Source organism: Perca flavescens, chromosome 8 (assembly GCF_004354835.1).
Source record: "Perca flavescens isolate YP-PL-M2 chromosome 8, PFLA_1.0, whole genome shotgun sequence".
Lineage (NCBI taxonomy): Eukaryota > Metazoa > Chordata > Actinopteri > Perciformes > Percidae > Perca > Perca flavescens.
In genome coordinates, this window is record NC_041338.1 from 16,872,265 (window position 1) to 16,896,891 (window position 24,627).

The window sequence follows — 24,627 nt, forward strand, 5'->3', positions numbered from 1 at the left end:
TTTACACAACTTGAAAGTGTCTTTAATGCTCTCTTTCATTCATTACATTTTTGTTTAGGCTATAGCCTACATGCAACTTGATTTATAAAGTGATACAAGAAGATGTCACATTAAGAGTGTTAAAATACAGTTTCACATTTAAGTTGTGTGAAAGAGTTTTTCTGCCCTGCAAGTCAAAGGCCAAGTGCCTTGATATGCTGTGATGCTATGTCAGAACGACCAGTGTCTCACCAGGACAGGGTGGTCCGGACAGAGGAGTGTGATTTATACATATCCAAATGTGCATGGTGCCCTGGTCACACATGGGGCAGCTTTCACAGTCAGTAGGGCCACTTTTTCTTTGAAGGGGTTGGTGTCACAGATCAGTTTGGAGTAAAATTCAGATAGATAGAGATAGATAGATAGATAGATAGATAGATAGATAGATAGATAGATAGAGTGAAAAACATCTGCGTCCTGTGTCACAGTCTTTTCTTATCACTAAGATTGACAGAAACCTCCAAATAAAAGCCTCAAGTGCAGCCTGTGAAAGAGATGTACACTGCTGTTGTGATATCTGGCTAAGGCTAACTACTCTGCCTGGGCGGAGCTCCACCAGTGGGCTCATTAAGCCGTGTTTACATGAGGCGTCTAGACGCAGGCAAGCCATGTGCTGCTCTGCCAAGAAAGAATGGCCCTCACAAACAGCACTGCTATCCAAGATGGAAATCAGCCCTGTCCAGACAGACAATGCATCACGGAGACAGAGAACTGTGGCAGACTGCATCTAGGCCGGAGCACGGCTGCGCCTGGTTTGCCTCTTTTGATAAAACAGCACCACACAGTTTTAAGGCACTTCTGGTATTTCAATTTAGGTTTGCTAGAGCAGCAGACAGTGGTGGCGTTGGAATGACTCTGTGATGCCTTGTGGGTTAGAGTTAGTTATCAGCAGAGTGCAACTGTGGGGAGAAATCTCTGGGACAGAGCAGTGTGAGCTGTTACAGTATAAGACCAAGTGTCATTTAAAATATACAAACTGCATACTTCAATACAAGAGTATTTGACACCTTTGTATAAGGCCTTAATGGCACTCAGTGTACATTTATATCCAAATTGTAATGTTTTGTCTCATTGGAATATCTTGATGTTACTTTGCAAACAGATAGAGGTCTTAAACATTCAGAGACAGAGACACTACGAGAGGGCCCACTTGGTAGGCCCATGTGAAAAGCTTTTGAAATGCCATCTCGTTTCATCCAGCTGCTACAAGGTTTATTGGCCCGAGGATTCTGGGATTTGCCAGACTTCCAGAAATCAGTAGTGAGTCAGCTAATGTGGCTGCCTAGTAATAAATCCTCTGTCCATATTCACTCCTGTCTGCCAGTTTAATCATCCTTTTTGTAGTAGCAATGGTCACAATGTTTTAATTCTGTGCTTCGTGTTTCTGTAGCCTACACTGGGGAAATGCCTGCCTTTCTTGAGAAAAAAAAAACATATTTTGATTATAATAAACTCTTAGTCATTGTTATATCTTGCCCCTACTTAATGCTGGGGCTGCAGAACTGGGTTTACACAAGACTGCAATCTATTCAGAGAAGTTGAGGGTTTTATTGCAATTGCAATGTTATTACAAAGTTTATCAATGCAGAAAACTGATTGTGGTGATGACTATTCCTGCTTGTGCTTCATATTTGATTTAGTGGTTATAATAAAATACCTCCAGCACCTCTGGGAGAAAGCAGCAAATCTATAAAACTGAGGACTGCTATTCCAGACACTTGTCCTCCCAACGTCATCTAACTTATTAACTGAGGTTGTTGACTCTTGCCAGACTGGTCACGGCAGACGCTGTGTCTCAAACAGATGGATTTGTTCAGTGCATTTCACAATCACTATTCCCAATAATTCAGAGCATTCAGTCACTAACCAGCAACAACTTGTATTATATTACAATGGTTCAACAAAATTTATTTCACGGTGAGTTTGTTTTCGCTTTTTTATCTCTGAGGACTTGCTCTTAATAACAGTTCGGCGCACTTATCCTGGTTTGAGCCAAAGGCAAAAAAAGTCCAAGGAGCTGATCTGCCAAAGCTATTTCAAGTTTGGCAGATCACACAAACCACAGGCGAATGAATGTACTTGATGTGATTGGGACAGCTGATTGTTTACAGAGTCGAGGCATTCCTCACTCTCTAATCCACATGAATAAACAGCTAGATCACCACAGAGTTGGGTGTGCTCCATTAAAAAAAACAAAAAACCTCTCTTGTGTCTGCAACAACATTTCCATCATTCATTCTATTTGGCAAAAAAAGGCCTTCGAGCAATTCAAATTGCCAGACAGATTTTGAATTTTGTTTTTCCATCTTTAGAGGACAAAGGCAATATCCTTTTTTGTTCGGGATAGATTTCCAAATTTGATCATCATAACCCTTTTTAATCAACATTAATCACTTTTATTTTTGCCAAAAGAAAACGGTTGTCAAAAAAATAATGCTTAATGTCATAAAATAATGCTTAAATCATTAGATATATTATTTTTCATCACGAACAGCTTAAAGGGCTCAAAACTAGCCTCAAGCGAGTGTGGTAACCACCTTGTAGATAGGCAGGCAGGTGTGATAAGTGCAGAGGCAGCAGTACTCCGTCTGGGCTCTATCTCCTGCAGTGATTATGTTGGTGGGGGTCCCCTCACTGCGGCAAAACAGACACTGCCAGATATGAAAATGTCCCTCTGACAGTGCACGGTGAATGGGGTGTGCACCTTTTCACCTGTTCACACAGACTCACCTTGTGTTGTTTTTTTAATGTTTGTAGGAGTGGAGCAGATCTCCATAGAGGACTGCTGTAAAGATGGCCAGAAGCGTGGCAATGATAACGAAGAGTGTGCGTCCCTCCCTCTCATCTCTGGGTCAAACACATGCAGGTGAGCAGGCGACTGATTGCAAATCTATACACCACAAGGTTTATGGTTGGTTGGTTAGGGGCTTATTCAGATTCACAAGTCAGTAACTCTTGCACCCTTTGTCACAATCTTTACATTTTCTATCTGCGCCACAGAAGCTCCTGCAATATTGGCCCAAAGGGATTTGGCCTGTACCATGTATGGGATGTCTGTAGGCCTGTGAGATTGCTTTACCTTACTCCCGTAAATCTCCATGCACATTATTCACTTCACATGAGAGCAGGAAACACTAATAGTGATGGGATAATAACAGGTCTGCTGGTAACCCTAGAGGGTGTGCTGCCACAGGTTCAGGGCCTATAAGCCAGGGAGATCTTCTGCTGTGAACACTGATGGCAAACACATTTACCGTAGCCACCCTAAGTGATCCTAAATTTGTCTAAATTATAGTGTGTGGGGAAGAAGGGAAAAGGGCAGAGGTTTGTGGGGGAGCAGGGTGGACAAGGGTTGATGGGGGTCTGAAGAGGGGCTGTTTCCAAACCCAGGAAATACCTTAGAGGTGAAACGCGACATGGAGGGAGGATGGAGGGAGGCAATAACAGGAAATCTGAACGATTTCTTCAGACACCAAAGAGGAAAAACAGTATGAAAGGAAAAGAGGGGAGAGAAGAGAAGAGAAGAGAAAAGAAAAACAGGAGCACAACTGTGCCCTTAAAAGGTTCTGTAGAGGAGGTGTGCGCCTTGAAGTGAATTTGAGATCTACACTAGTTTATTTGGAAAGAGATTTCTGGTAAGAGTTGATAAAGAGGCTGGTTGGAAGGAGAGAGGAGAGGTGAGGGGGTGGCGTTTTATGCTTTCTGTCTTGTAAAAGTGCAGTGAGACAGATATCCAGACACCCACTCTTAGCTGATTGGACAGCACTAACAGACAGCAAATGCTAGACCAACCAATACAAATGTACTGGCAACTGTTAGTCACCCAATTAGCGTGCAACTTTCTGCCATTCTCAGAGCACACAGCATGCTTATCTAAAGGGACCAATATGTTTTAGTGATATTATACTAAAATACATTTCTTCAAAAAAAAACACAATCCCATCCCGAGTGAGGACATGTGGAGGTGGACAAATGTTTATCATGGGACTGGAATGTTGGTTAAACAACAGAACAATGGCCTTGGGAGTGCTGCTCAACCTAGTTCAAGTCTAGTAATGTCAGCGTTGCAAAACACAATAAACATCCCATGCCTTCCTTGGAATCCAAAGAGGACTTACTCAACCCATGCACTTATCCACGCATTTTTAGCATGACAACTCTGAGATTCCCATCAGGCTTGCCTCAGGCTAATTTTAATGGGCTAAACTTGAAGGCAGAGTTGTACTGATGCGAGGAGATTATTGATAGAGCTGAGAATAAATGCAGCACCTGTGTTTTGTGTTTTTTCTTGCTGACAGGATAGTACAGGAGCAGTGCTGTATAACAGTGCTTGAGGATAACATGTGCACCACTGGTATCAACATGGCCAAAGACCAAGGAGCCTGCGAATCTTTATTCACCAACACCTGCGAGACCAAGACTACAAAGGTGTGTTTGTACCTGTATGTGCACATACTGTACATACGTTTATATGTGTGTGTGTGTGTGTGTGTGTGTGTGTGTGTGTGTGTGTGTGTGTGTGTGTGCCTTACTAGCAGAAAATACTTTGAATAGAGACAAAAAGAGTAAATTAAATCGCAGTGTGCACCAAAAATCTCCCTCTACTCAATCAATGTACAGTACATCACTCTGCTGGACAGCCAGTTTAGAGGCAAATGATTGATGAGAGGGATGGTGTGCATTTGTGTGTCTCTTTGTCTCTGTGTGTGTGTGCGCGCGCTGTGAGCAGGATGAGGCATGTCACTCCAGGGAGGAATGGAGCTTGTTGCTGTCAGATAGATTATAAATTCAGCTCTGCCTCTAGAATCTTCCGCAGGCTCATGTCCAAGCACTTTTCAGCCTTTTTATCTTTTTATTCCTTCAGCCCAACCCTCAGTGTGCCTCTATATTTTCACAACATAATCTGCACATCAGCACATCAACAAGATACACAAGATAAATTCTTGGCAAAAGGTAAAAAGGAGGGGTTGCAAGTTGGTGCATTTGCTTAAAAGGATGAGCTAATTGTCAGTGGGACAGCTTGTCTTTACTTGATCGACTATAAAGTGCCGGTGGTGGCTCATACTTAAATGTGCACAGGTAAGTTAAAGACAAAATATATGATTCACCTACTCTTACCGGATAAAATAATGTTCAAGTAACCGCATGCAGAATACAGTATCAAAAGGTTTCATTACATTGTGAAACAATACAATTAAAATCAGTCCTCACCTTAAACCCTTAGTGTTTCTGTAAACTTAGGAGAGAAACCGAGAACGAATAATCCTAACAATAATAACAATAATCCATTACAGAAATGCTTGCTGAAAGTTAGATAAGGAGATTGATGCCACCGTCATGTCTGTGCAATACCTATGGAGCTACAGCCAGCAGATGGTTAGCTTAGCTTGGCATAAAGACTGAACGCAGAAGGAAGAAGCTAGCCTGTGGTAAAAAAAAAAGTCTGCCTACCAGCACCTCTAAGGTCTACTACAATACAGTATATGTCTTTTGTTTACAAAAACCAAAGTGTAAAAGTGACAATTAGTGGTTTTACAGTTTTATGTGCATGACTATTTCTTGGCCGGGCAAAGAGTTCAGCACATTATTTCCCTTAAAACCACAACCTGTAAACAAACAAGGTAAAAACAAATATTAATAAGTGATTTGAGTTTAGAGATGCTGGTATGTCGATTTTGTTACCTTTGAACTAGTCTGGCTTACTGGATGTACGGTGCCATAATGTATTTGCCATATATTCCAAAATGGATATGTAGATAGGAAGTGGGGTAGCCAGACCATACTCCAGCACTGACAAAGCGCTGTGGAGATAGGTCTGGCAATGTGAGACTACCTTTTTAGGTGTTTCCTCCAGTTGGCATGCAAAGCTAAGCTAACTGTCTCATGGCTCCAGCTTGATACTTAAAGGACAGACGTGTGGTATCAATCTGCTTAAGAGCAAATAAGTAAATTTTCATATATAAGTGTCCAACTATTTCTTTAACAATGAGGTTGGGTCAATTCATATGTTGTAATGCAAGATTTTTTTTTAAACTCATCTTTTGGCCATGATAAACAGAAAGGCTATCCAGGCACTGGTTTTAGCAACTACAATAGTCTTTATTCATTTTTTCCTTATTTTTATTTTTTCTTATATTTTGGAATGCCCGGATTGCCTTCCTGTTTATCCTGTTTTTCAAGAGCACCTGACACACGTTTGATCTACGGTTGAGTCTACAGAGCAACCAGCCATGTCTTTTTTTCTCTGTAGACATAACACTGAGATACTATCACCTTTAAATTGATATGGTGAACTTGTTGTGTTATTTATTTACACATCCAGCTGTCCTGAGGGAAATATCTGGCGTTTAGTGCATGGCAAATAGTGTACAGAGGGTTTTGGGACAGAGTCAAGGCCACAGAAACAAACACACAGAGACAAATGGAGTAGGAGTTAACAACTATATAACCAATAGAGTTGTCATGTTTGAAAGATTTGTGGCATGTGTTCTGTCGTACCATCAATACACAAATACACAACACATGGTTACATTTCACGCATATAACCTCATTACCCAAACTAAAACTAAAACACACCCATCCCCCCCACTCTGCTCCTTTCATCCCCTTCCCCGACTGACATTACCAGGCTGCCATAATGATTGATTAAGCATGCTTCAGCCAGAGGGGATGATGCCATCTCATCACTGTCTGTCTGTCTGTCTTGCTTACTGACTTACTGCTTTTCATTTATCTGTCTGAAGCCAGTAAGTTGGCATGTCTTTTCAATCAGCCTTCTTTTTATCTGTCTGGTTGATCTGTCAATCACATCCTCCTCACTTGTCAGTGTAAAAGCCTGTTTCATCTACCTCCAGTATTTTACCAACTAACATCATCCCACCATCTCCTTTTTGGTTTCACTTCCTCTGGTGCATCAGAATGGGGGTTGACATGTCATGTGTGACAAGTGTTTTTCTCTCCCAAGTCTGCATTATGCACCAAAGTTTATTCTATTGTATTCTACCCTGTGTGCTGTAGATGTGCTGTGACTGTTGTCTTCTGGGGAAGGCGACCCAGGAGCAGGGCCTACCCTGTGACCACAACCTGTCCGTGGGCTACCAGTGTGGCCTTGTGTCCCGGGCCTGCTGCGTAGATGGAGCCCCAGACAACCAGACCACAGCAAAAACTGAATGTGAGTGAAAAACCTCAAGCATAAAGTAGGCCAAACATAAAAAAAATTGTCTAAGTTTGTTTGCATCAAATCAGGCAACTAACTAACTAAACTACCTACCTACCTACCTACCTAACTACCTAACTACCTACTTACCTAACTAACTAACTAACTAACTAGCATTAGGGTAGAAAAACAGAAAGCACTGTGCTCAAACACATGAAATATCTCAAAATATTGGAGGATGGGCATCAAGAAGGAAGAAGAATTATGTGTAAAAATAAAAGCGCCACGGTTTTGTCAAACATAAGCCCACACTGCCCCCTGCTGGATGTATGTGGTCATGGCATTTTAGTCATTGCTTTCAAGGGAGGTAAACACTGATGATGAGGGTTTTAGTGTGTTGCTCACATAAATAAACATTGCTCATAGGCACTCCAGTAATTTTTTTTTCTTCTATTTTCTAGTTCCAACTTTCCAGTTGTCAGGATTTGTGGTTTTTATTTGGCCTGTTTAATAGCAAATTGAATATATTTGGGGTTTGGACTGATAGACAGACAGAACAAGACATTTGGCCTTTAGGAAATTGTAATGGCCATGCTATTCTATTTAATAGACCAAAAAATATTTACTTAATTAAGAAAGTTATCAGCAGTTTAATAAATAATGAAAGTAATCTTCAGTTGCAGCACCGGAAACACACTTGCAATATTTTGAATGGTCTTAGGGGTGCTTCTTAAGATAGAGATGTAAGGTGTTAAGATGTGTTTTATTTCTCTCATGCAGTACCAAACAAAGATGAAACCAGTGACAGTGGAGATAATTCAGTATTAAGTGATCAGTGCAAAGGTATAGTATAATAAGTCAATGAACAAAATGTCCTACACCTAACTGATTTAATCTTGCAAATGCAGTGATCAATTGTCAACATGTTTGTTTCTATTATAGGGAAATGTGCTCATAACTGTGTGGGAAATGGCACTTGTTCCTGTTTCAAAGGCTACAAACTCAAGCCAGATGGAAAGAGCTGTGAGGGTAGGTAGTACTCGTCCCCCCTCTTAAAACTTGAACGTTTCCATTTGTGTGACAGAAGAAATTAGAGCAAAGACAAAGCTTTTTTGATACACAAAACTGTAATACTGTTTGTCACTATCGGAAAGATCAGCACAGTAAGAGAACCTCTGCTTTCAAACACTCTCAGACATCAACGAGTGTTTGCTGGGAGCCAGCAACTGTCGGGGAGGAGAGCGTTGTATCAACACAGAGGGCTCATTCCGTTGCCAGAGAGAGGTCAGCTGTGGGACTGGCTATGAACTCACTGACAACAACAACTGCAAAGGTCAGTCACACTGTGATTAGTTTGCATCTTTGAATGTGTTTCTATTTGTTTAGGTATTTGCAGTGTTTTTAAAAGCAATTTTCCTGTGATTTCTTTATCCAGACATTGATGAGTGTGAGAGTGGCATCCATAACTGTGGCCCAGAGTTCGAGTGCCAAAACACACAGGGTTCGTTCCGTTGTCTCCCTAAAGTCAAATGTGGTGCGGGCTTTATCCAGGACGCCCTCGGCAACTGCATTGGTAAGCACCATACTACAACAGCCCTTAAAGTTACAGTTGGTTAAACCTATGTCATATTTGCTCAAATTGTCACTATATCCTGACAGTGCTACATATAAAAATATATTTCTGCAAACATTTGAGGCGAGAAATAGGCAATGCATTAACATTGACTTGATTTATATTTGATGAGCGCTGCCTAGTTTTACAGTTTGACCGCAGTTCACATGTATTGATCGACACTGGGGTGAAAACGTGCAAATGCCATTAAGAGCTCTAGAGGGAGGCAGAGGAACCTGATGTTTTCACAGATTAGCTGTCTAATCTGCTGATCTCAGGATATAGTAACAGTTTCAGCAAATATGGCAAAATAAAAGTCACTTACTGAGCCTTTAACAACAACTGCAAGAAAATGTTTCACATGTATGTTCTAGGTGATTTTAGTCACTACCTGTGCATAAATACCTGTGAAAAAATAGGCAGATTAACACTGGAAAGCTAGGCGGATGCACACTAGACAATCTGCAAAAGAGATGGACTGGTAAATAATGCAACACTAATCAGGGAAATTGGGAGCAGGTGAGTAAGTGGGCGGAGATGATCAGGTAAGGGGAATGGCGGGAAAGGGGTTACTGCAGGGCAGGAGAGAGTGGCTGGATCTGTAATGACAGGGAGAGTTGTAGGTAAACACAGAGCAGGTAATGGAATACATGTTTAGGAAGTGCCTGAAGTCATGACAGTTGTAATGACTTCATGGCCTTTGTCTAGAGCCACCTTTAGGCCAAAGTTTACATTCAAATAACTATATATTCAGTTATAAAAGATAGACCAGAGCAATCTTTTCATGATTTAACAATGTCATCTGTGTCCGCGTTTTCAGATATCAATGAATGTGTCAGCCAGACGGGCCCATGCAACCGCGGGCAGATCTGCATCAACACAGTTGGCTCGTACATCTGCCAGAGGAACTCTGTTAACTGTGGTCGAGGATACCACCTCAATGAAGAGGGCACACGCTGTGTTGGTATGGCTGAAAATCTCACCATTCCTAGAGAACAATATTACTAGTCTATATCCATAACATTCCACTTCCGGGATTGCTCCGTTGCCGTCGGAAATTCTGTCCGTTACTTTCCGTTTTGTTTGTGTTGGAATTTTAAACTCCGGTGAATTTCTGAGGACTATGGTTAACTGCTCCTCAGATCTCTGCAGGGTAAATCCAGACCGCTAGCTAGACTGTCTGTCCAATCTGAGTTTTCTGTTGCACGACTAAAACAACTTTTGAACGTACACGTGTTCCACCAAAACAAGTTCCTTCCTGGCTTTTTCCTGTGCTTAGCGCCGCCCAACCAGATTGTGATTGATTTAAAGAAATGCCAATAAACCAGAGAACGTTTTTCTCCCATCCCGGAATGCTGTGTGGACTAGCCGAACCCTCCTCCGCAGCGCTGTGGAGGAAGGTCTGGCAAAGCGAGACTACAATGTTACTAACCTACCTGAGGTGCATATCGTGGTGTTCACTGTTCTTCGCATGCCCCTCTGCAGATATTGATGAGTGTAAGGGCCCTGAAAAGGTCTGTGCAGGTCATGGTTGTATCAACCTGATAGGCTCCTACCGCTGTGAGTGTGAGACTGGCTACATCTTCAACAGCATCAGTCGGGTTTGTGAGGGTAAGAAGCTGGTCGATCTCGCTTGATGTTCTCATTTAAGTATCTTAATCCAAGTGTATTGTCTCCATGTAAACAAAACAGAGATACTGTCTATATACTAGTACTGGTCAAAATGTGTATAAGAGAATTTGGTCATATTTGGACTTTGTGTGTTAGATATTAACGAATGCAGGCACTACCCTGGCCGCCTGTGTGCTCATAAGTGTGAGAACACTCTGGGATCCTACCAATGTAGCTGCACCACCGGCTTCAAGCTAGCCGCTGATGGCAGGAATTGTGACGGTAAGACTATCCAACTATCTAAATAGCAACTGTTTATACAGTATACAGTATGTGTAGTGAGTTGGACAACCTTTTGTCTTTGATTTCAGCTGACACAGATATGTTCTACTACCTACTATGACATCAAGTTGTTTTGGTTTGATTGGTTAATTTATAACATTCTAATTTTAATATTTATAAAATATAGCGTATCAGACTTTGCCAGGGATAGGACTACAAAAACCCAGATTTATTTCCATTGATGTCCCAGGTGTTTTCACAGTCTAACAACATTTTTCAAGAGATAGATTCAATGTCTGACTTAAAAAATACACTTCTGCATTTTCCCAGCCATTCTGGTAAAACTAGTGACTGGTAAAACTAACAAGTGGTATGCACCTTTTGAAAAACGTCCACCCTCCAGGCACTTGCTGTACAATCATGCTTTTTTCAAAGTCTGTTATATTTCAGCCCATTCTGAGTATCCTGTTTAGATGCAAACCAAGTGCGTAACTTTGCAAGCAACTGTTTATGTTGTCCATATTGAAATGATCAGAGGAGGATCCACCTCTCTGCAGGTGCATGGTTTTTATTCTTCTGATCACTAAGCTGTACCAGTTAGTAAACTACTAGGACAGAGCTCATAATGGTCTGTAATCATCTTTTCTCTGTGCAGATTTAAATGAGTGTGAGAGCAACCCATGCAGTCAAGAGTGTGCCAACGTGTACGGCTCCTACCAGTGTTACTGTCGCCGTGGCTACCAGCTCAGTGACATAGATGGCATGACTTGTGAAGGTAAAATTGAACCTTTAACAGATACACTAGTATATTGTGAAAACCTGTTTTATAGATCAAGGCAATTAGTCCTGTATTCAGTATGTTCTGGTTGCTATCGTGCTTTTGAGCTTGAATATATTATGTGTTAATATGAAGACTCAGCTTATGTGTAAGCAGCAAACAATATAGAAAACTGTGTTTATATATGAAACAGATCAATCATAATCAATCAACCAATCAACATTTATTTATATAGCACTTTACAGTAACAAACAGGTATCCAAAGTGCTTCACATCAGAAACCAAGACTAAAACACATAACATATCATACAATAAAAAGAATGACAAATAGAAACAATAAAATCAGAAAAGGTTACATAGAAATAGAAGAGGGAAATTGTCACACCACTACTATGTATTAAAAGCCTTTTCTAAACAGTAAGTTTAAACCTAAAACGCGCTACATCTGTAGTAGTCCGAATTTCAGAGGGTAACTTGTTCCAGAGTCACACACACATATATATATATATATATATATATATATATATATATATATATATATATATATATATATATATATATATATATATATATGTGTGTGTGTGACTCTTTTGACTACTTTGTATCTGTCTTGTTACATTTTTAGATATAGATGAGTGTGCCCTGCCCACTGGAGGTCATATTTGCTCCTATCGCTGTCACAACACCCCTGGCAGCTTCCACTGTTCCTGTCCTGTCAGTGGCTACACATTGGCACCCAATGGGCGCAGCTGCCAGGGTAAACTATCCTACATGTGAAGTCTTATGTCAATTTTGATACAATTACATTTTTTGGGAATGTTTTGAAATCACATTTTTTGTTTTTGCGCTCACAGATATTGATGAATGCGTGACGGGAACGCACACATGCACAGTGAATCAGAGCTGCTTTAATGTGCAGGGAGGATTCAGATGCTTGTCCTTCGAGTGTCCAAACAACTACCGGCGCGTTGGAGAGACGTGAGTATCTGGATTCTGTACAATTTTTGCTAAACTGGACACATTTGTTAATGGATATGACTTTAAATGTGTCCTCTATGCTCATAGCAAAATGATAATAAATAGACCAACATTAATAATACATCATCAACATTAAACCTCACACACATAAACACTCACAGAGCAAGGTCCGTGTTCCTTACAGTCAAGTCTGAATGGTCATCCTACCAAGAGCTAGTAGACAATGTCAAGCCTTTTAAACTGCCCCCTATTCATGTGTTATTCAAGGCTCCGCATGTCCAGTATGCTCAATGCTGGAATGACTTCAGATAAAAGATTTGGCTGTAGCATGTTCTGTTGTTTTAGAATGATGAAATGCATACGGGTTAATTTTCCATTAACTCAGTTACAGTAGAGGCTGTGTATGACCTATTCAGGCACCATTGACACAACTTTTTGCATGATCCCACAGAGGGCACCATGACTGGCCTGTGAAGTATTTTGAGACTGATGTTCCTTCCACTGCATGTCATGCACGGCAAATTGAATTCACACCTGGTCTCTTTCTCTCTCCTTCTCTTTGTGCCTGTTTTGTTCTGTCTTGTCCCGTCCTGCCCTGCCCCCCACTCTTCTCTCTTTGCAGTCGATGTGAACGCTTGCTTTGCAATGACTCTGTCGATTGCCCTGCCATGCCCCTGAGAATAACCTACTACTACCTCACCTTCCCCACCAACATCCCCGTCTTCACCAACATCTTCCGCATGGGCCCCTCCCACACCGTGGCCGGCGATGATATCCAGATTGTTATCACTTCTGGCAACGAGGGCGGTTTCTTCAAGACGGAGCGTGTTCCCACCGGCGGCGTGATGTCGGTGGCAAAGCTCATCAACCAGCCACAGGACTTCGAGCTGTCTCTGGAGCTAAGGCTGCGTCGCTACGGCACGCTCAGCACATACCTTTCTAAAGTGCTGGTGTTTGTTACCCAGGAGGAGCCCAGAGTACCTTACAATCCCCTACTAGAATAAACACAGGAGTTAACGTAGGGTTACACAAGTTACTACACTCTTAAAAAGGATGTGTCATGTTAAATGCATCTTCTTGTCGAAAAAATAATTCATCCTCAACACAAAATCCAATGAAGGTGACCATTCAGTATGTTTATAGCAAAGCATAGTGATGCAATGTAGACTACTACATGTTGTAACATATATGATTGCAGAACATACTGCATAGATATAAACAGGTAAATATAAATTATATAATTTCTAATTGGTGATTATTATTAAGACCAGTATTCATCCTTATAAACACAGATTTATCTGATTAGGTTTAAGCCGGCCTAAAAACTTGGGCAAACTGTATGAGCTAATGATCTGATTATGGGCAAAAATGAGGGACCCAATGCTCCCAATACCCCTTCCAATCAGTGAGTTACTATAAATATACAAATGTATTAAAAATGTGGACTTTGTCAAAAAAAAGAAGAAACACATTTTACTTGATATTATGAGATCTGAGAAGTGCATACTGTATTCTTAAAGGAATAGTTTGGGATATTATTTTAGGGAATACTATTTTGGGAAATAGATGAGAAGATTCATACCACTCTAATATCTGTACGCTAATTATAAAGCTACCGCCAGCAGCTGGCTAACTGGAAAGGGTTTAAAGCCATTTCCAAAGCTTTGGGAATCCAGCGAACCACAGTGAGAGCCATTATCCACAGCATAAAGAATGGAAACATGGGGAAACAAAAGACCCCACAACAACGTCCAAAGAACTAGCCTGGCTCTAACTCTCAGCAAGAAAGAGAGTGTCAGTATCTTCAAGTGTATTTCTTAAAATGTCAAACTGTTCCTTTTTACAAATTTCCAGTGTATCAAATTACTACAAACCACAGTTACTTTGGGGCTGGGGGGCTTTTGACCTAAACACACCAGCAAGTCCACCACCGAATGGCTGAAGAAAACAAAATGAAGACTTTGGAGGGAATACTAAAGTCCTGACCTGATTGAGATGTTGTGGTATGACCTTAAAAAAGGCCGTTCATGCTGCGAAAAACCCTCTAATGTAACTGAATTAGGACAGTTCTCATGCAAAATTCCTCCAGGACGCTGTAAAACCTCGTTATCGCCAAAAGTTGTTGCTGCTAATGGTGGCCCAAACTGGGGCAAACTTTTTCGCCTGGGCCATGATGGTTTGGATTTTTTCTCCTTTAATGATAAACACCTTCACATTTACAAAGATTTTGTGTTTACTTGTGTTGTCCTGACTATTGTTTAAATTGACTTAAGGTGACAAACATGCAAAGGAACAGGAATGTTTCAGTAAACTGGTCTTTCAGGATCCTGGGGCAGAGCTGCCCCCTTTGTCCAACAAATTATCCATCCATCCATCCATCCATCCATCGTCATCTGCTTATCCGTGGTCAGAAGCTCCAGCAGGGGACCCCAAACTTCCCTTTCCCGAGCCACATTAGCCAGCCCTGACTGGGGGATCCTGAGGCGTTCCCAGGCCTGGGTGGAGATATAATCTCTGCTCCGCTCTGCAAAGGAGCAGCTGCTCTACTCCAACTTCCTCACGGATGACTGAGCTTCTCACCCTATCTCTAAGAGAGACACCAAATTACCCAGCTTTGTCTATTTCACTCTTTTTTTCTAAATAATTACCACAAATTTGACTGTTCGACACTAAACGTTTGCTAAAGATGACACATTTTTTTGAGAGTTGATATGAAAAAAACAAAACAATACAACACACAAAATCGGAAGAAAAAAAGCAAATTTTTTTTAGTACTGTAGCATTTTACATAATCAACGTTTTAACACTAGAATTAGGGATAAATTAGTTCCAACTGAATGAATCTTCTTGGAGGTAAAGCATGTGATAGCCGCTAGGTGGCGTTCTCAGTCAGGCTAAATCATAAAATAGTAACGACCCAAGTCTGCCTACAACTGAGTGTAATTTGATGATGGTTGCATGATAAAGTCTGACGTTTGGCAGTACTTTATGGTTTATGTGTTGGATGAACAGTTTTCTATTAAAATTGAAATAGAAATAACACATGTTCAAGTCAAATCCAGTTCTTGATAATGGTGCATTGTGGGGTTTAATCAAATACAGCAAAGGGAGCAGCTGGAATGTGAAGCCACATCACAGATGAAGGCATGAAGACTTCCTCACATAGTTTCATATTGCTATTAATCCAAGAGCCTCAGTGAAGAAAAAAATCCATCGATACAAGTCTCTAGTAATGTAGCATATACTGTATTTAAAGTTAAAGGTACAGGACTGTACACATCTACTGTATACACAATTTTTTTTTTAACACAACACTAGATAACAACATATTGTATTAATAATTATAGTAATGGTCTCCTGATGATTTTAAAGTTTTCCTACATTACTAATGTTTGTAAACACAGAGGCAATCCAGTCCTGTATTTTAAATCAGCCAAGATGCACACACAAGTCAAATGTCCCATCTATAAGTCAAACCCTTCAGTTATATATTATATGTGCAGATACGTCAAATTTCACTATTACTAAAGTAATTCCACACCTCTAAATTCCAGTCAAAAATGAGCCAGACTGGGTCTTTTAATGTATTGTTACTCCCACTTCCCAAACGTCAGTTACCTTGCACCGCAAATACATCTTTCTGTGGCAGTTATTTTCAAGCACATCTCTTTAGCTTCCATTACATTTTAGGCTTAATGTAAAATGCACAGATTTCCACTGCATACTGCGGGTGTAAACCCCAAAGCAGACAGATAATCCAAATGAAGGCTGAGTAAGTGACATGCGATGGGATGCAGTGGCAAAGGAGAGGGAAATGTGCACCAGCACAGAGTATAAATAGTTTGACATGCTGTGATGCTGTTGCCCGAGGGCTGCGGCTTATAATAACTGTAAATTCAGATGTCCTAGGTTCCTCCTGTCCTGAGCTGTCAGGCCAGTAAGGATGCACTTGGTCCCTAGTGGGGATATCCTTAAAATAAGAACATAGTGGTGCGCACGTTTTTTTCCTCCCCTTTGACATTGAGTTATGGGGCTCTGGGCTCTGGCCGGTGGTCTGAACAATTTGTGGTACAGCAACATCACCGCGCACAGAATGAATGATGCCCTGCAGTGTTTGTGTTGGGGCGTTATCAATGTGCCGACTATAAATAATAATTACCAAAAAAATAAAAGGCCCTATGCTTGACCAGAGGACTTTCATCCAAAAAGTCTGTTTTTCTTTCTGGTCTAAAAGTATTGGGGTTTTTCTCCTGGGCTGGGCCACGTGAGGCATGGGGGAGATGAAGAAGATGTACATTTGTGCACACACACGCACACACACACACACACACACACACACACACACACGCACGCACACGCACACACACACACACACACACACACACAAACACACACACACACACACACACACACTGACACAGACTAAAGCATGTTTGCATGCATAAAGGCACGCATGCACAAATAAACATACACATGCATATCGGTATTTCGGTGCAGACATCCATTAACACTAACGTGGAGCTGTAATTAGTTCCACTTGCTGCCCCTGCTTTCAAGTGCCCGTCTGTGTGTAAGGGGGCAGTTCATCCTGGGTAATTATCTTCTCGTAAATTTACTCTCTACCCCAACAGAGCTTTCACCTCGTCCTCTAGAGCCCCGCTCGGGTCTTTCTGCAGCTCAGGCCGTGGTATTATAAACTAGGAGAACATTTTGTGGGTTTGGCGCTGGCCAAAGCAAAACTTGGACCCACCTGCTAATTGCTAATTACAAGCCCCTACCCAGTGGTGGCTTGACTTTTTGTCAGGGGCTTCTCTCCTCGCTGTCCATGGAAGAAGCCCTGCAACCCAAGCCGGGCCTGGTTCTTTGAGCTGCAGCCTATAGGTCCCCTGAGGAGCGCCAGAGATCCACAGCCCATGACTCACAATGTGGCTATACGGCTGCCATGCACATTAACTGGACTTATACATGGCAACTTGGCTGTTTTCATAACCCAATATAACCATGAACCCACTTGTCTCCTTTGTGAAAATCAAGCTTAAATTTAACATCTTGGATTTCGAAGTCAAGGCTTTTATTTTGTTTCAATAGCTCTCTCGTGATCACAAGTTCTTCATCGTTTCAAAGACAAACTCTTGATTTACGAGGTTGTTAGTGCCTTAGAAACCTCGCTCAAAGTCTAATGTAGCAGACAGGTAGTGAATAGCGATACTTCAGGTGGCGTTAGCCTTAGGAGCCAGCAGAGGCCCTACATTCCCTCCGACCTGTCACTGATTTGTCTGTGGAATAAACAAAGCCCTAAATAATAGGATGAGAGCTGCCCTGAGGAGAGGCTGGGGAGTTGTCTAGTCATGTTGCTCACAATTTAGGAGTCTTTTAGAACACTCCCTTGCCCCATAAATCCTCCTCAAGAGATTATCTGATGTGAAGCCGGGGATGCTCAGCAAATCCAAATATTTTCCTGAGCTGGTTGTGGATCATTCTCTGTGAGTGTAGTAATTCATTTCCCACACAGCTTGAAATAGTGCATCAGAAAAGCATCAATGGCAGCGCTAGTCTCCACAAGCTACAAAGGTTGGCTTTAGCATGAGCTTTGGCCATTGTTGGTTTATTATTCTTTGAAACCACATAGAATTTGATTGTTTTTGATGTTGACTGCTATATCCAGTATCCCTGTAGTCTTGTTCAGCTATTGTTTGTGTAGCGGCCATTGGAGTTGCCCCACTGAGTTCTAGATTACGCAGTGGGCTGCTCCCAAGGATGCCCTGTTATTGTGAGCTTTATACACCAAAGGCGGTTAACTCTGAAGTCTTTATATAGACATTACCTAAAGGTCAAAGGCCATGTGTGTTTGTGTTTTCTTTTTTTGTGGGTGTGTATGTTTGTTCTCTCCTTTAGAGTGGCGAGGCTTGAACGCTCTGACACCATTCGCTGTATAAAGTCCTGTCAGCCCAATGACGTCGCCTGTGTTCTGGACCCAATGCACTCCGTGTCCCACACCTTCATCTCCTTGCCCACCTTCAGAGAGTTCACAAAGCCAGAGGGTAGGTAAAAGTTGATTTCTTATGTGCATAATGATGGACATTTTGTAGTAATCCAGATGGGCAAACATGTAGCAAAAGCGGTTCCTTGGGGAATAAACATGTTTTAAAGAATAGTTTTGGGAAATACACTTAGGCTATTCCTTTTTTTGCCAAGAGTTAGATGAGATAATCAGTACCACTCTCATATATGTAAGGTAATTATGAAGCTTTAGCCAGCAGCTGGTTAGCTTATTTTAGCATGAAGACTGGAAACAGTTATATGTAGCCTATTATAGCCAATTTAAAATCCTCACCTACAAAAGTTTAGTTTAAGTGAACGCAGAATATTTTCACCGCTTTACCTTGCCGTCAGACTGCCCTTTCCAGTTTCCACAGTTTCCCCTCTCTCTTTCAGTCGTTTAGTCTCCCTCTGCAAAAGTTCTTGTTCAGTATACTTCCATTCATATTGTTGTACTCTTGTTTTCACAGTGAATGGCATTTCCTCATCGCTGTCATAATCACTCTTTTTTTCTTCTATTTGCTTATTACATAAACTACAGAGTCTGTCCCAAACAAGGGGGTAAGCAAGCGTCTGGCAAGCGTAGCTCCTATGGCGCCATTTTGATGCTAACAAGCACTCACCCCTCATTAGCATCCCATTGACTGCCATTCATTTTGACATCACTTTGACAGCGAATAACTTTACATCTGAAGCGTTTAAAGACTCTATTTGTCCATTGTTTATTTCTAAACAAATAATATAAGTATAAAAGGCTCTATTACCTTGTATCTCACGTTATGGCTCCATAGGAGACGTTTTTGTAAAAATAGGCCAACAATTGTGTCATAACCACGCAACTTACTGTCGCATAGTAGAGGAATTACCGTATAGTACAGGAGAAGCTCACAGGCAGTTTCGACTTACATTAGCTGTTTAAGTTTAATTACTAATGTTAACTAGCATGTTAGTTAGCAATAATTAGCCTGTGCCTATCCATGTGCTTATCTCCTTACATATACCTACGCTCTCCGTCTCTGCAAGATTCAGAATGATTAAGATTTCTCTTGGCACAGCTACCAGAAGACTTCCAACTTTCAGACAGGTTCAGTTGGAGGCTGCGCAGTAACAATCAGCACTCCCCGGAAAAGTGCTTCTAATATCCTCCACTGGTCTCCGTCCAGAGACACAGGATCTGTTGGTCCATTCTATATATACTGTCTATGGTCCCAAACAGTTGCTCTCCGGCGAACAACAGTGCACTGCACAGTTGTGCTGATGCGTAGGAATACGTTGAGAAAATGTAATACCAAAGGAAACAGCTGTCTGACGGCAAGGTAAAGCTAGGTATTAATATTGTACATAAAGCGTACACTTGAACTGATATTGATTTTTTTTTTGGGCCTTTTTTTAGCTGGCTAAAATACATTTAGTGACTGACCCTATCCACAGCAGCGCTCGTGTCAGGACTCCTGCTGCTTCTCCAAACTAGTGCTGTACTAACTGTCATCTACACGTTATTATGGAACCCACGCAACTTCTAGGCAAGACCCGCCCTTCAATAGCATTCACACACTATACTGGCCAGGCGTCCATGCTTACTCAAGGTAACGTAACCCGATTTGTTCAGGTCCCCTGACCAATCGAGCTGCTTAGTAGGGCGGGACTTGCCTAGAAGTTACGTGGGATCCATAATAACGCGTCATCTACTGTAGGTAATACACTGACTATCAATAACTCATACAACAAAATTTCAAAAAAGCCGAACTATCCCTTTAAGTAATTTATACAAAAACAAAGTGCAAAAACGACTATTGGCATGTGTGAATTATTGAGCTTTTGAGGTGCTGGTAGGCAGATTTCTTTTTTCCACTTTTGGACAGGCTATTTCCACCTGGTTACAGTCTTTATGGTAAGCTAAGCTAACCAGCTGATGACAGTACAGTAGGTTCATATTTACTGTACAGAGATAAGAGTGGTAAATATCTTTTCATATCGGCAATAAAGTGTATTTCTCAAAATGTTGAATTGTTTAACACAATCCTTCAAAAAATGACTTTTGTGTATCCTTCTGTGTATACAACGTCCTACTAAAATCTTTGGAAATAACAAATTTGAAGACAGCATAACAACATATGTTTTTTTTTTGTGTCATTGTGGTCCTCAGCATTTTTTTTTTCACTTTAGCTCTATTTAATCTTCCTTAATCTCTGATCTCCAATCAAATGCATTTCCCTGCAGTTGTCAGAATCTAAATGACTACCCTTGAATTCCAAATTAGTTACTCCATGATGTTCTTCATGCAGTCCGGGTTTGGCTGGCCCACACCAGAGAATAAGTGCCATGCTGGTTGTATATGAGTAACTACGGCAATCACTCGCAGACAGTGACAGCTGACAAGAATCTATTGGCTGGCATGCAGTGCATGTTTCAGACACACTCAAGCTCAACGTCATGGAGAGTTAAGCTCTTGTCATTTCTCATAAGCAGTTGGGGTGTAAAGGACTCGAGGCCCTTCAGCTGAGCAACAGCATTGAAAAGCCTCAACCTTCCTGTGACCCTCTAAATGTACAATAAACACAGACCTTTCCATCTCCAGTTTTATTGTCTTTCTCTTGAAAAACAAAACAAAAGGAAAAGCAATAGTTGGCACTAGATTGGAGGCACAATCCCACTGTGATTATGAGGGTTTAGACTCCAAAAGCTTTTTGTGTCTAATTGTTATCTTCCAACAGAGATTGTTTTCCTGAGAACCACAGTCCCAGCTTACGGGTCCTATCACGTAGGCAGTTACGACGTCAAGTTTGACATCCTGGAGGGCAACGTGGACAATGCCTTCAACATCATCAAGCGGGTAGAGAATGGAGTGTATGTGGGTGAGTACAGGGATTTTACTTTGCTTTGTGTGTTGTGAAATCGGGATGAACCAAACTAGTGCAAACATGAGAAAAATCAGCTTTAATATGCAGCCTGTACCACCCGAAAGCCTCCGTGATATATATATATATATATATATATATATATATATATATATATTACAAATCAAACTCACATGTGCACATTGAGAAGGGACAAAAGTGCACAAATCTCCCATAAGGAATGTCTGGATACTCTGATATAAGTACATCTGACACAGCCCGTTACGGTCTTTGCAGTGTCTTGTGGCATCATGTAGCTGTCATCATCTTCATGGGGGCTCTTGGACTTGGTCTTTGGATATCTGTCCTCTGAGTGGCTCTTTAATACAGACGAAGGCCTGTTTCTGTCTCACCAAATATTTGGCATCAATTTCCACAGTCTTGTGGTTAAACAAAGTACCATTTAATTCACTTATCTAAGGCTATGCTTATTCCAAGCAGATCATTACTTTCCACAATAATTTATGGCGTTTGGGAATACAGTGAATAACTAGAGTACATAAATCTACACTTGTGTATTCACATGCACGTTTGCACGAGTGATTGCAGTTGACAAGCAGTTCATTATAACTACCTGTTCAGCGACCGCCAGAATGCAAAAAGAGCCCTGCACTAGTTCAAGTAGGAGCAGCAGATACCATCTCCAACACATGTTTGGGGAGAAGCCATTCCCATCCTTAGTCTGGTGGTGACCCAAGGCTGCTGCACGCCTGTGGGAGAGCTGAACTGAGCCTTGGCCCTGGGAGGATGAGGGTGTTGTGAGCCCAAGGATGACACATTGTTGGGCCCGTCTTGGTATTTTTGTTTTGGTTTTTTGCTGAGATGCAGGCAGGGTGGTAGTGTAAGGACAGCGTCTTCTTCTTCTCTCGCTGATGGATGAAGGGATGGCCTGTCAGTACGCACATCTGTCTTTACAGAATGAAAGAGAGAGAGGGAGCAGAGAGGAGGGAGGAGGGGAGAGCATGTGACTGTCACTGGTTCAGGCTGGATTGTGGACAGCACGCACATCTTCCCTCTTTTGTACACTTGTGCAGAAACAGATGTGTGCTTATCAACCATACCCAAAATCACACACAACATGAGAGAAAAATGTTTATAACAGCAATAATTCACATAAGTCACATTAAAAGCAGAGATAATTATATTGTACTGTCTTATAATGGTATGTTTTTGTTGGAATGCACAATGGTGTAATTCTGCATGTGTGATAAGCCTTATTTTGTAAAATAACGTCTACTGTGTGTGTCTGTGTGCGTGTGTGTAAAGAGGATTTAGAAGAAATTCCCTGTTTATAGTGGTGCTCATTCGCAAGGGCAAGTATGTATGTGTGTTTGCAAGGGAGGGAGGGAGAATAAAATTGCAGAGAGAGAAAGACAAAGTGAGAGACTGTGATTCAATGAAAGAGGAAAGAGAGAGAAAATATGTGCAGAAGTAATCCTGGGCGCTTTGCTTCATGTGGTTAAATGTATTGTTCCATTTCCCCATGCTAGGCCTCAGTGTCTCGCCGAGCATTAGAGCACTTAAACTGACGACCACATGAAAGGCCTGTTTGTGAGGAGCCACTTCTCTCCCAAACCCATTGGATGCTTTTTGGATGCAGCTCTTGCATGTTAGCACCAGTTGCCCATCACATATCCAAATTGAGGCCCTGTACACTGGAGCCTTTGGTCACTGACTGCTCGCTGTGAAGTGTGGCGTCCACGGTGCGATGAAGGCCTTCTTGGTTTTATTTGGTGGGTTGTTGCTGCTGTTGCTTTGGCCCACAGATGCTGCTGTTGCGTAACCATTGTATGAGGCTCGCTGACGTGTCACTTAAGGAAGCTTAGTTTCCAGTATCTCCAGTGTCTCCAACAGTGGTATTACAGCTTGGTGGGATGTGAAAAGTAGCAGACATTGAGGCTCCACTAATGAACAAGTGCGTCAACTCAAACTAACTTTGGCCATTATTTTTGGCCACTTCTTGTGTTTTTAAAAGGGACACAAGAGGCAATTAGGAATCCTCAGAATCCGTTGCTGACTTAAAAAAGTGATTCTTAAAAGGTTTGATTGGCTGACGCTCTTTTCCGTTATGCTCACTTATTCACTCTTTTAAAACCAGTCGACTGCACACACAGGCATGCAGTGTTTGCATAGACATATGCGCGCGCGCGCACATACACACACACACACACACACACACACACACACACACACACACACACACACACACACACACACACACACACACTGTTGGAAAGAATTGCACCACTCATTCCTAGATCCTGGTCATCCATCACTGGATTTCCCAGCACTGTCATATCTGGAAGACAACCCTGACAGCCTTACGCATCTGTGCAAACACAACAGGCCCTCAGCTCTTGGAAAACATGATCAGAACCAATCAAACACTTACAGATTCCCATGACAACCACAGTAGCACAGCAGCGACCACACAAAATCCCTACAGGTATGTACAGTAGACACACAGCGGAAGTGATATATATAACAAAGACAACATTTGCAACACATCATACACATATTTGGAAACACAAACAGTGGAGGAATGCATTACTCATGGTAACGTTGTCTTCTACTTTTGATTAGGGACAGGTTGTTTAAATAGGGTTGATAATGGGATGATTGATTTTGGCAGTCAGCAGGTGGATGGTCCTCCCTTTGAAAACACTGGCTCTGTGGTCTCTGCTGGAAGATTGGGCTGAGTCTGGTGCTCTGATAAAATGCTGGTGGTCCCCCTGTTTTATTGTCTCTCTGTACATTATAGTGGGGATCAATATTATCTTTGACCACTCCCATTGGGGGTATCATAGGCTAGTGTTTCTTTAGGTGGGCTTGTTGAGCATACATGTATTCTTTCAGCTTTGCTTTAGCCGTTACTTAGTAGTTGTCATTTTTATGTGGGGAAAAGATGTGACAACCCACCATTCTCATTTCTTCCACTTCCCCATGCAAAGTACGAAGTTAACAAAAGCAACATGCAAATCAATAACTATAGCTCTATACAATATTTATACAATTATGTTATTATTGTGATTTTACTTGACTCAGTAGCCAACTCTGGAATCAAACATTCAGCACATGTTTAGTCATCCCTTGAATGTGTCCAAATGACTCCTCTTCATGAGTAAGTATTTGTCATGGAATGATTTCACTGTACCATTAATCCCTGCTGTCTAATTCTTTTTTAGCAGGAACATGATTTATGTTGTATTTATGTTTATCTTACTGGGCAGCAACA

At 41.5% G+C, this 24,627-nt stretch overlaps 1 protein-coding gene across 2 annotated transcripts in view; it reads left to right on the top strand.

The window, feature by feature from the left end:
• The window catches only part of fbln1 (fibulin 1), a 29,463-nt gene that overhangs the window by 767 nt on the left and 4,069 nt on the right, over window positions 1–24,627 (top strand). Inside the window, exons 2-16 of one of the 2 annotated variants that reach the window (XM_028584836.1) lie at window positions 2,797–2,905; window positions 4,338–4,467; window positions 7,057–7,210; window positions 7,976–8,038; window positions 8,138–8,224; window positions 8,391–8,528; window positions 8,631–8,768; window positions 9,628–9,771; window positions 10,293–10,418; window positions 10,575–10,700; window positions 11,356–11,475; window positions 12,104–12,235; window positions 12,333–12,456; window positions 18,352–18,497; window positions 21,210–21,350. In XM_028584836.1, the coding sequence (XP_028440637.1) occupies window positions 2,797–2,905; window positions 4,338–4,467; window positions 7,057–7,210; window positions 7,976–8,038; window positions 8,138–8,224; window positions 8,391–8,528; window positions 8,631–8,768; window positions 9,628–9,771; window positions 10,293–10,418; window positions 10,575–10,700; window positions 11,356–11,475; window positions 12,104–12,235; window positions 12,333–12,456; window positions 18,352–18,497; window positions 21,210–21,350 (1,878 nt within the window). Of the gene's footprint in view, window positions 1–2,796; window positions 2,906–4,337; window positions 4,468–7,056; window positions 7,211–7,975; window positions 8,039–8,137; window positions 8,225–8,390; window positions 8,529–8,630; window positions 8,769–9,627; window positions 9,772–10,292; window positions 10,419–10,574; window positions 10,701–11,355; window positions 11,476–12,103; window positions 12,236–12,332; window positions 12,457–13,078; window positions 14,086–18,351; window positions 18,498–21,209; window positions 21,351–24,627 lie in introns of those variants that run through there. The other variant, XM_028584837.1, reaches the window with a different exon arrangement.